At 46.7% G+C, this 12243-nt stretch overlaps 1 protein-coding gene across 1 annotated transcript in view; it reads left to right on the forward strand.

The window, feature by feature from the left end:
• The first annotated feature begins 926 nt into the window (after window positions 1-926).
• mcm7 (minichromosome maintenance complex component 7) overlaps window positions 927-12243 on the forward strand; it is a 35046-nt gene continuing 23729 nt past the window's right edge. Inside the window, exons 1-7 of the mRNA XM_072240719.1 lie at window positions 927-1107; window positions 2419-2498; window positions 3187-3351; window positions 3826-3950; window positions 8706-8886; window positions 9788-9925; window positions 10015-10164. Of these exons, the coding sequence (XP_072096820.1) occupies window positions 1077-1107; window positions 2419-2498; window positions 3187-3351; window positions 3826-3950; window positions 8706-8886; window positions 9788-9925; window positions 10015-10164 (870 nt within the window). The 5' untranslated portion in view covers window positions 927-1076. The remainder of the gene's footprint in view (window positions 1108-2418; window positions 2499-3186; window positions 3352-3825; window positions 3951-8705; window positions 8887-9787; window positions 9926-10014; window positions 10165-12243) is intronic.

Below are 12243 nucleotides of genomic sequence, written 5' to 3' on the forward strand. Positions count from 1 at the left end.
TCACTGGGTTATACCGTGGAGTCACCCTGGGGTGGGTCAGGGTGACTATGGAACCCCATGTCCGGGGGTGGGTGTTCCCGGGGTCAGTGGTCACTGGGTTATACCGTGGAGTCACCCTGGGGTGGGTCAGGGTGACTATGGAACCCCATGTCCGGGGGTGGGTGTTCCCGGGGTCAGTGGTCACTGGGTTATACCGTGGAGTCACCCTGGGGTGGGTCAGGGTGACTATGGAACCCCATGTCCGGGGGTGGGTGTTCCCGGGGTCAGTGGTCACTGGGTTATACCGTGGAGTCACCCTGGGGTGGGTCAGGGTGACTATGGAACCCCATGTCCGGGGGTGGGTGTTCCCGGGGTCAGTGGTCACTGGGTTATACCGTGGAGTCACCCTGGGGTGGGTCAGGGTGACTATGGAACCCCATGTCCGGGGGTGGGTGTTCCCGGGGTCAGTGGTCACTGGGTTATACCGTGGAGTCACCCTGGGGTCGGTCAGGGTGACTATGGAACCCCATGTCCGGGGGTGGGTGTTCCCGGGGTCAGTGGTCACTGGGTTATACCGTGGAGTCACCCTGGGGTCGGGCAGCGGCGCAACAGGTCGCGACCGGAACCGCACTCCGCGTCTTTGTTATTCTGTACAAGCCGCTCTATGACGTTCAGGGTGAAAGGTGAGGGTGCCGTTGCGGCCAATGAGATTGCCGGGTGCTTTGGCGCCATTGAGCCGCGGCACCTTCGGGCCGGTGGGGAGTGACTGGAGGAGAGCACTGACGTCCTGGCGCCGTCGTGAAAGCGGCCGTGAGTCCGGTGTCGTTTTCTGCGTTAATACTCGCTAGGCAATGCCGCCCGATTGGGCCTGTGTGCGGACGATCAGCCGGGGAGTTTCTGTGTGTAGTCCGACAAGAGAGTAACCCCCCCCCACACCTCACCGAGTGGAGCCGTCTGCCCCGGCGGTCACGTGGGCCGCGGATTCGCGCCAGTTTCAGTCTGAGGTCCGCGCGGGAGGGAGCGCCTGGAGACGGAGCGGCTAGAGGAGGGAGCGCCCGGACACAGAGCGGCCAGAGGAGGGAGCGCCAGCAGTGAACATGCCCCCGAGAGACTATCAGAGCGAGAAAGGTGGCTGGGGATTGGTTAGAGTGGGCTCGGTTCGGGGGTGGTTAGTGATGGGGCTCGGGGCTCTGGCCTCGGCTGTACCGGGACTTGCAGAGCCGGCGAACGGGAAAGGGTAACGTACAGGGGCTGGAGGAAGTCGTGGGTCGGGGGCGGGGTGTGGACGGACAGTTGGTGTTTTGGGTATAGAGGCTTCATGCATCTGGACCGGTCACACTGCCGGGATGGGACGGAGGCGGTTCTCAGGATGAGATACTGGTGGGGAGTGTCTGCTGGTTATGTGAATATCGTAAATATTAATTCAAACAAGAACCTGTCTGCAGTTCTTAATGTAAATTGCAAGCAGTTAATTTAAGTTAAAAACACAACTTAGCAAATAAACGATATTGTCTGTGAAGCACAGTCCAAGAGATGTGGTTTGCAAAATGGTGACCGTGAGACGTCTGTATATGCGTCAGCTGAAAGTTAAGGCAATGAGGTTGTGTTAATTGCTCTGCATTAACTATGAAGTTAACACATCTGCACTATTGTAACATTGTGTAAGTTCAGGGAAGTTTAAAAGTAGTTTGTCCTAGCCAAGGAAGGTATTAGAACATTCGCCTGAATGCATTTCTGAAGGAAGCATTGTCAACCCAAAGTACTGAAGTAAACGATGTCATTGTAACTATTGAAATTATGTTGAGTCACCTGTTGTTATCATTGATCTTAAAAGTAAAGCAATGAGTCTACCAGATGTTGCTGCCTGGCCTGCTGCGTTCACCAGCAACTTTAGTGTGTGTTGCAGTGAGTTTGTCAGAGTGTCTCCAAGCGAATGTCTCTTTATCCTGACTTTAATATCCATAAGTTCTCCAGTGACTTGGTCATAACGTTGAGATATACTGGTGATGGTGGGGGGGTGGGGTGTTGATCTAGGCTAGGTATAGGAAACTCAGGAAGCGGTATTGGGGTGAAGTCTAATGGGTCTATTTGGGAAATGATCTGCACAAGGCTACTGTGATTGGTCAAAGGCCAACACACAAAATGCTGGAGAAAACCACTATCCTTGTCCTTCCACATTCCATCAGCTCCTGATTCTGAATCTCACCTACCTACCAGGGCCAAATTACATCCATCAAATAACCCAGAAACCTGCATGTCTTTGGAAACCAGCAGAGTCATGGGGGAGCATGCAGGCTCCACACAGACAGAACCCAGTTGCTAATTATTTTTGCTGGACCAGGTGTTACAATGTCAGGCTCACCTTTGGAGTGGGGTATTTTTGAAGCATTACTGTATAATGGAGATGGGAGCGAAACTAAAGACTGCTGTTTCTTGCAGAGAAGTGCATCAAGTTCCTGCAGGAGTTCTACACAGATAATGAATTAGGGAAGAAGCATTTCAAGTATGTCGAGCAATTGGTAAGAACCTTGTGTCTGAAGCATTTCTTACTTTCCTGCATATGGTGCACATATATCTAGGCTCAAGGGAGCTTCATTCCTGCTGCGTAAGATTTATAAGTTAGAGATGCATTCTTGATATCTGTCTACTTTGCACTTGATTTGTCAATCTGCACTCTCTAACTGTAAGACTATATTTGGTATTATTCTGCCTCAGCTCAAGTATGGAATGGTTGGTCTGGAGGATATGCATACGGAGGTTTTTCACTGTATCTTGGTTGATGTAATAATAACCAAGTTACCTACTATAACTGCCAGGCTTCTGTTCTTCTCGACTCTTGTAGTCACCGATTACTATACGGAAACAACAGGAATTCTGCAGATGCTGGAAATTCAAGCAACACACATCAAAGTTGCTGGTGAACGCAGCAGGCCAGGCAGCATCTATAGGAAGGGGTACAGTCGACGTTTCAGGCCGAGACCCTTCGTCAGGACTAACTGAAGGGAGTTCTTCCTTCAGTTAGTCCTGACGAAGGGTCTCGGCCTGAAACGTCGACTGTACCCCTTCCTATAGATGCTGCCTGGCCTGCTGCGTTCACCAGCAACTTTGATGTGTGTTGATTACTATACGGAATTAGTTTTTAATTAAATTGAATGTGCGGCCATCATGGCAAAGCCTTATCCTAATTCTTGGCCTTTTCTTTTTAAGGTGCAAATTGCTCACCGTGAGCAGGTGGCTCTCTACATCGACCTGGATGACATTGCAGAGGAGGACCCAGAGTTGGTGGACTCAATCTGCGAGAACACGCGCCGATATGTGAACCTTTTCGCTGATGCCATTCAGGAAGTGCTGCCGCAGTACAAGGAAAGGGAGGTGAGCTGGGGCTGGTGGGAAGGAAGACGCAGTGGGAGTTACATGGGTGATTTTCTCTCTGAATGTCCGTGCCTCCATTCTGTTTCCTCCTCTTGCAGCCAGCTTCTAGTGGTTTACACCAGTGTGCTGTCTGGGGCTGGGATGTTTCCTCTCTCCAGGAATGACTTGAGTTTCTTTCCAAAACCACTGGGTGTCTGATTTCCGGCTTTTGTGCTTGTATCCTTCACACGTATTTATATTGAATCCGAATGAATAGAACACTCTAGTCATAAATCTCTGGAACCCTTAATCATAGCAACCCCTGAACTTGAGAATGTTTCCTGTGTAAACCAAGCTGGAGACATGCAAAGCTTTTAAGGTGATCCTTTTTCTGTCGTGGGCTAGGTTATGACTGTGTTGCCTTGTTGGTGCTGGTAACTGTCAGAGCAGAATGTTCGATCTACACTGAGGACTTTGGTTCTGCTTTCCACTCAGGTGGTGAGTAAGGATGCACTGGATGTTTACATCGAACACAGGCTGATGATGGAGCAGCGTACGCGTGATCCCAACGAAATCCACGACTCTCACAACCAGTACCCGGCCGAGCTCCTGCGGAGATTGTGAGTACCAGCAGGAACTGATGTAGTGCCGCATTTGTGCCTTGAATGGGCAGGTTCAGGCACACTGGGGGTGTGGTTTGTAGAGGAGCACTGGTGTGGGTGGTGAGTGTGCAAATTAGTTCAATATGGGAGCTTCCTTCTGCCCCAGTTCCCCAATTTCAGAAAAACAGGATCATGGTTTACCACCTCTCTGGCTCTGCCAGTTCTTTGGAAGTGCCTTCTATCGGACAGGCGAGAGGGACGCCATGGGCAGTAGGAGTGTTTCCTTTGGCCTTGGAAAGCTCTTCACCCCGATGACATTCCTTTGTCTTCTTCCCACGTTGGCTAAACTGCTGTCACTGTGGTATCTCAAGATTCCGTTGCCTTCAGGTGGGCATTTATTACAAGAGGAGACTCCTTGGTGCTGTGGGCAATATCCTTTGGCATGTTCCTGTTTATGAGAGCCTGCTGCATGCCATAGAGTCACAGAAAAGTACAGCACAGAACCAGGCCCTTCGGTCCATCTAGTCGGTGCCAAACCATTTAAACTGCTCCTCCCATTGACCTGCACTGAGCCCGTAGCCCTCCATACCGCTGTTATGCATGTACCTGTACAAACTTCTCTTGGATGTTGAAATCAAGCTCGCGTGCCCCACTTGCACTGACAGCTTGTTCCACACACGCGTGACCCTCTGAGCGAAGAAGTTACCTCTCGTTCCCCTTAAACCTTTTGCCTTTCACCCTTAACTCATAACCTCCAGTTGTAGACCCAGCCAGCCTCAGTGGAAAAAGTCCGCTTGCAGTTACCCTATCCATACCCCTCATAATTTTGTATACCTCTATCAAATCTCTCAATGTTCTACATTCCAAGGAATAAAGTCCGAACCTGTTAAATTTTTACTTGTAATTCAGGTCCTCCAGACCTGGCAGCATTCTTGTAAATTTTCTCTCTATCCCCTTTTCAAACTTATTTACATCTTTCCTGCAGGTTGGTGACCAAAACTGCACACGATACTCCAAATTAGACCTCGCCAACATAACCCATCTCCTGTATTGAAAACTTTGATATATGAAGGCCAATGTGCCAAAAGCTTTCTTTATCTACCTGGGCCCCCACTTACAATGAATTCTGAGATCCCTTTGTTCTACACACTCCTCAGTGCCCTACCATAAGACCTACTCTGTGAGTGCAACACCTCGCAGTTGTCTTCATTAAATTCCATCTGCCATTTTTCCAGCTGCCTTCCTTGCTGTTCACTACACCTCCAGTCTTGATGTCCACTACACCCCCAATCTTGATGTCATCCGCAAATTTACTGATATAGATGCCAAACAACAGACTCAGCAATGATCCCTGTGGCAAACCATTACTTACAGGCCTCCAATCAGAGAAGCAACCATCTTCTACCGCTCTGGCTTCTCCCATGCAGCCAATCTCCAATCCAATCTCGAGTGCTGAGCAACTGAACTTTCTTGACCAACCTCCTATGCAGGACCTTGTCAAATACCTCCCTAAAATTCTTGTAGGCAACATCAACTGCCTTGCCTTCATCAACTTTCATGGTAACTTCCTTGAAAAACTCCATTAAGATTGGTTAGGCATGATCTACCACGCATGAAGCAATGCTAACGATCCTTAATCAGTCCATGTCTACCCAAATACTCATATCAGGTCCCTTGAAATGCCTCCCAATAACTTTCCCACTCGTAATGTCAGGCTCAGCGGCCTAAAGTTTTCTGGTTTGTTTTTGGAGCCTTTCTTAAACAGTGGAACAACATTGGCTATCCTCCAATTCTGTGGTACCTCCCCTGTTGCGAAGAATGATTTAAATTTCTCTGCTAGGGCCCCTGCAGTTTCTGCACTTGCCTCCCACAGGGTCTGAGGGAACACCTTGTTAGGTCCTGGGGATTTATCCACCCTAATTTGCATCAGGACAGTACACAGCTCCACCTCTGTAATCAAGTCCATGTTCATTAAGTTGATGCTGCTTTGCCTCACTTCTACCGACTGACTGTCTCCTGAGTAAATACAGTTGTAAAAAAAAATTCCATTTAAGATCACCTCTTCTCTTTTGGCTCCATGCATGGATTACTATTGAGCTTCCAGAGGACTGATTTAGATTCTCCTTCACCTTGTCTGCTAGGTCATCCTGTCTTCCTTTGGCCCTCCAAATTTTTTTTGAGTGTTGTATTTCTTGTACTTCATCAGCACCACACTTGTTCCTACCTGCTGTGCATCTCTTTTTGTTTTTTCCCTTCTTTCTTAACCAGGGCCTCAACATCTCTTGGAAAAACAAGGTTCTCTAAAACTTTTTTTTACCTCTAAATCTGACAGGCACATACAAGCTTTGTACTCTGAAAACTTCATTTTTGAAGGCCTCCCATTTACCAAGTACACCTTTGCCAGAAGACAGTCTGTCTCAATCCAAACCTGCCAGGTTTGGCAAAAGAATAAATCAAGGAAGGTAGTGCACCCGTGGCTGACAAGAGAAATTAGGGATAGTATCAATTCCAAAGAAGAAGCATACAAATTAGCCAGAAAAAGTGGCTCACCTGAGGACTGGGAGAAATTCAGAGTTCAGCAGAGGAGGACAAAGGGCTTAATTAGGAAGGAGAAAAAAGATTATGAGAGAAAACTGGCAGGGAACATAAAAACTGACTGTAAAAGCTTTTATAGATATGTAAAAAGGAAAAGACTGGTAAAGACAAATGTAGGTCCCCTACAGACAGAAACAGGTGAAATGATTATGGGGAGCAAGGACATGACAGACCAATTGAATAATTACTTTGGTTCTGTCTTCACTAAGGAGGACATAAATAATCTTCCAGAAATAGTAGGGGACAGAGGGTCCAGTGAGATGGAGGAACTGAGCGAAATACATGTTAGTAGGGAAGTGGTGTTAGGTAAATTGAAGGGATTAAAGGCAGATAAATCCCCAGGGCCAGATGGTCTGCATCCCAGAGTGCTTAAGGAAGTAGCCCAAGAAATAGTGGATGCATTAGTGATAATTTTTCAAAACTCGTTAGATTCTGGACTAGTTCCTGAGGATTGGAGGGTGGCTAATGTAACCCCACTTTTTAAAAAAGGAGGGAGAGAGAAACCGGGGAATTATAGACCGGTTAGCCTAACGTCGGTGGTGGGGAAACTGCTGGAGTCAGTTATCAAGGATGTGATAACAGCACATTTGGAAAGCGGTGAAATGATCGGACAAAGTCAGCATGGATTTGTGAAAGGAAAATCATGTCTGACGAATCTCATAGAATTTTTTGAGGATGTAACTAGTAGAGTGGATAGGGGAGAACCAGTGGATGTGGTATATTTGGATTTTCAAAGGCTTTTGACAAGGTCCCACACAGGAGATTAGTGCAAACTTAAAGCACACGGTATTGGGGGTAAGGTATTGATGTGGATAGAAAATTGGTTAGCAGACAGGAAGCAAAGAGTGGGAATAAACGGGACCTTTTCAGAATGGCAGGCAGTGACTAGTGGGGTACCGCAAGGCTCAGTGCTGGGACCCCAGTTGTTTACAATATATATTAATGACTTGGATGAGGGAATTAAATGCAGCATCTCCAAGTTTGCGGATGACACGAAGCTGGGCGGCAGTGTTAGCTGTGAGGAGGATGCAGGGTGACTTGGATAGGTTGGGTGAGTGGGCAAATTCATGGCAGATGCAATTTAATGTGGATAAATGTGAAGTTATCCACTTTGGTGGCAAAAATAGGAAAACAGATTATTATCTGAATGGTGGCCGATTAGGGAAAGGGGAGGTGCAACGAGACCTGGGTGTCATTATACACCAGTCATTGAAAGTGGGCATGCAGGTACAGCAGGCGGTGAAAAAGGCGAATGGTATGCTGGCATTTATAGCGAGAGGATTTGAGTACAGGAGCAGGGAGGTACTACTGCAGTTGTACAAGGCCTTGGTGAGACCACACCTGGAGTATTGTGTGCAGTTTTGGTCCCCTAATCTGAGGAAAGACATCCTTGCCATAGAGGGAGTACAAAGAAGGTTCATCAGATTGATTCCTGGGATGGCAGGACTTTCATATGAAGAAAGACTGGATGAACTAGGCTTTTACTCATTGGAATTTAGAAGATTGAGGGGGGATCTGATTGAAACGTATAAAATCCTAAAGGGATTGGACAGGCTAGATGCAGGAAGATTGTTCCCGATGTTGGGGAAGTCCAGAACGAGGGGTCACAGTTTGAGGATAAAGGGGAAGCCTTTTAGGACTGAGATTAGGAAAAACTTCTTCACACAGAGAGTGGTGAATCTGTGGAATTCTCTGCCACAGGAAACAGTTGAGGCCAGTTCATTGGCTATGTTTAAGAGGGAGTTAGATATGGCCCTTGTGGCTATGGGGATCAGGGGGTATGGGGGGAAGGCTGGTACAGGGTTCTGAGTTGGATGATCAGCCATGATCATACTGAATGGCGGTGCAGGCTCGAATGGCCTACTCCTGCACCTATTTTCTATGTTTCTATGTTTCTGAAAGCATCAAAATTGGCCCTTTTCCAACTTGCAATCTCAACTAGAGGACCAGACCTACAGTATCTTTTTCCATATTTACTTTGAAACTAACGCCATTTGATTGTCTATTGGGGAAAAAAAACAGCTTTGAATTATTTCCAGCTGTGTTGCTGGTGTAAGCAGCTGGGTTTTTGAGCACTGATTTAGGAGTATGCAGAATTGAAGTTGGGAGACAGGGTTGATCACTTGGAGACGGAATTCTTAATCGTTGGATTTACGGCTTTTCTCCTTCCTCCACCAGTGAGGTTTATTTCAAGCATCCTAGTACAATGAAGCCAAAGGTGATAAGGGATGTGAAGGCGGACAGTATCGGAAAGCTCGTGACTGTCCGAGGTATCGTTACCAGAGTAACAGAAGTCAAGCCCATGATGGTGGTGGCTACATATACTTGTGATCAGTGTGGGGCAGAGACCTACCAGCCGGTAAGTACAGTGCAGAGCATCTAGCAAACTGATGCTGGTTTAGTCTGTTAATCAGTGAAGTCAATGTGCAAGGCTCCCATGAGAAATTATCATTTGCTTCTTTCACAAAATTCCCCTAACATTGATAATCAATCAAAACCAGTGTGGCGAATCTGGTTATCAGATTTAAAAAAAAAGTCATTCTGTAAAGTTATACAATGTAGATCAGAATGCTTCTCCTCATTCTTTGTACCGTACTTCCTACCATTCACACTTCTCCCTACTTACTCCACTTTGAAGCTTATCTGGAGACTTTGATACTCTCTTCAGTGAACCCAAGTTCCAGTGATTCCTGAAGCTGTGATAAAGCAGAGTTGCATCTGATGGCACGTGTACACCCACACTGCAAATGAAAATTTCAGGTTGTGAAGCGTGGGCGTTATCTGACAAAGGGCATATAACTCAGCTGGTGCCTTAATGACAAATATTCGACTAATGTGCCCTCGTGTGGTGTGCTACAGTGTGACATGAAGTGTCAATGGACTGAGATAGGCTGGAGGATCCTAGTTACCAGATTTAAACAAAATCATTCCTTAAAATTGTACCATTTAGTTCATTTTTACTCTGAATTTGTGCTTGTCCCTCCTGACTATGAAGCTTGTAATGGGCCAGGGAGGGGCCTGTGTGTACAGCTGGTGGTTACATTGAGGTGGTGTGAACTCGCTTTCTGGTGTTAGACAGGAGCCTGGCAGAGGAGTCCCAGTGGGTAAAAGGCACCACTTTGAGTAATGTTTGGGCATGAGGTGCGGGGTTACAGAGCATTATATAAAAGCCTAGAGGTTTCCTATTACTTTGTACTGGTTTATAGTTTGATAGTGAACAGGTCGTAGTGGAAAACAGTTAATTTTCTTTCTTGTTTCAGATCCAGTCTCCTACATTCATGCCCCTGATAATGTGCCCCAGCCGTGAATGTCAAACCAATAAATCCGGAGGAAGGCTTTACCTGCAGTCGCGGGGGTCGAAGTTCATAAAGTTCCAGGAGATTAAGATCCAGGAACATGTGAGTGGTTAAAACTTTGTTTGGGGGATAGGGTGGGGGAAGGTGGTCTTTGGAAAACTGGGGTCAGTACTGACGGTTTGTTTCTTCAGAGTGACCAAGTGCCGGTGGGAAATATTCCCCGCAGTATGACTGTGTACAGCAGAGGTGAGAACACCAGGCAAGCTCAGCCCGGGGACCACGTTAGCATCACCGGCATCTTCCTGCCCATGATGAGGACGGGCTTCAGACAGGTGGTCCAGGTAAGAACGCTGCTGTTGATTACACTCTCAGAGTTCCCTGCAGGGGAAAACCTTGACTCTCAAAACTGTTAGAACTCTTTGAAGAAATAACAAACAGGATATAGACAAAAGAGAATCGGTGGGTGTTTGTACTTGGATTTTAAGAAGGCCTTTGACAAGGTGCTGAAAATGACGCTGCTTAACAAGATAAAAGCCCATGGGATTACAGGACAGATATTAGCATGTATAGAGTATTGGCTGATTGGCAGGAGGCAAAGAGTAGGAATAAGGGGAGCCTTTTCGGACTGGCTGCCAGTGACTGGTGATGTTTCACGTGGGGCGGTGTCAGGACCGATACTTTTTAAGTTATCTCGGTGATTTGGATGATGGGTGATGGCTTTGTGCAGACAATATGAAGTTAGGTGCAGGGGCGGGTAGTGTTGAGGAAGCAAGGAGGCTGCAGAGGACTTGTCTATTAGAAGAATGGGCAAAGAAGTGGCAAGTGGAATGCAGTGCCGAGCAGTGTACGGTCGTGTACTTTAGTAGAAGGAATAAAAGAATACACGATTTTCTAAACAGAGAGAAAATTCAGAACCCGAGGGCTCCAAAGGGACTCTAAGGGTTGATTTGAAGGTTGAGTAAATGGTGAGAAAGGCAAATGCAATATTAACATTCACTTGTAGAGGACTAGAATATAAAACAAGGATGTAATGGTGAGGCTTTATATGGCATTGGTGAGGCCTCGCTTGGAGTATTGTGAGCAGATTTTGGGCCCTTATTTAAGAAAGGATGTGCTGACATTGGAGAGGCTTCAGAGGTTCACAACGGTGATTCTGGGAATGAAAGGCTTATCGTGAGAGGACTGATTGATGGCTCTGGGCCTTTACTTGCTAGAATTTAGAAGTACGAGTACGAGGGGGCCTATGAAGACTATTGAATGTTGAAAGGCCTAGACTGTGCATATGGAGAGGATGTTCTCCGTGGTCTAAGACCAGAGGACACAGCTTCAGAATAGTGGTATTCCAATTAGAATGGGGATGAGGAGGAATTTCTTTAGACAAATGGTGGCGAATCTGGAATTGGTTGCCACAGGCGGCTGTGGAGGCCAGGTCACTGTGTATACTTGAGGTGGAGGTTGATAGGTCAGTGCGTGAAAGGTTTTGGGAGAAGGCAGGAGAATGAGGTTGAGGGGGAAGTGGGACAGCCATGGTGAAGTGTCGGAGCATCTCGGGCTGAAGGGCCTTCTGCTCCTATGTCCTGTGGTCTTAGAAGTTATTAGTCTGTTGATAAGTTACTGCTCTTCAATTTGCTCTGGTCTTTGTCAGTGTAACTAATAGTTCCTGCCACATTGTGGGAAGTGTCACATTCATAAATTCATCCAGTACCGAAACCTTGTCTGTCCTGCTGACCCACCTACAATAATCCCATTTACCAGCACTTAGTGTGTAGCCTTCCCAGGGTTCAGACATAAGGTTTCTACTATTAGATAGAACTTTGTAAGGAAAGACATAATTGGCCCTTCTGTACTTTTGCTGTTACTTAAGTACTGACACAGTGGTAAAGGTCCACATTGTGTAGTGTTCTGTTTCTCCGGTCGATCTCCTATTTTTTTTGGTAGTGTGTCATACTTCAGATGTTTTCACTTTGGGCCTTGATGTCAGCTAGAAAGGCTGACCCCAGTGTCTGGAATTGGTCACAGATTCTGAAGTAACAAGGTTCTTTTGCACACAATTTTTCTTTTCTCCCTCACACATCCATCTCACCAGCCTACAAAATTAGAGATGGCGCACAAAGCGTCACTCAAACTTGTGAACCACCCTGGTCTGTTGACTATATTCAGTTTTAAACGGATCTTAGCTATCTCTCTTGCAGAATGTTAGCTAGCTTAATCACATCTTGCAGCTGGAGAAGCCAAGCAGTACAGTTAGCTAAATTTTGTACTCAGTTTTTAGTGGTCCTTGGAAGCACTTGATCTGTTTATTAGCGAAAAGGTAAGGACATCCATGGTCTGTAGGTGTGACGCAATGCAGCAGCAAGATCAGGGGCACTATACAGAACACAGAGAAGCTGTTTGTTGTCTTGAGGTAAATCAAGGCGGAT

Source organism: Mobula birostris, chromosome 22, assembly GCF_030028105.1.
Source record: "Mobula birostris isolate sMobBir1 chromosome 22, sMobBir1.hap1, whole genome shotgun sequence".
In the NCBI taxonomy this organism is placed as follows: domain Eukaryota; kingdom Metazoa; phylum Chordata; class Chondrichthyes; order Myliobatiformes; family Myliobatidae; genus Mobula; species Mobula birostris.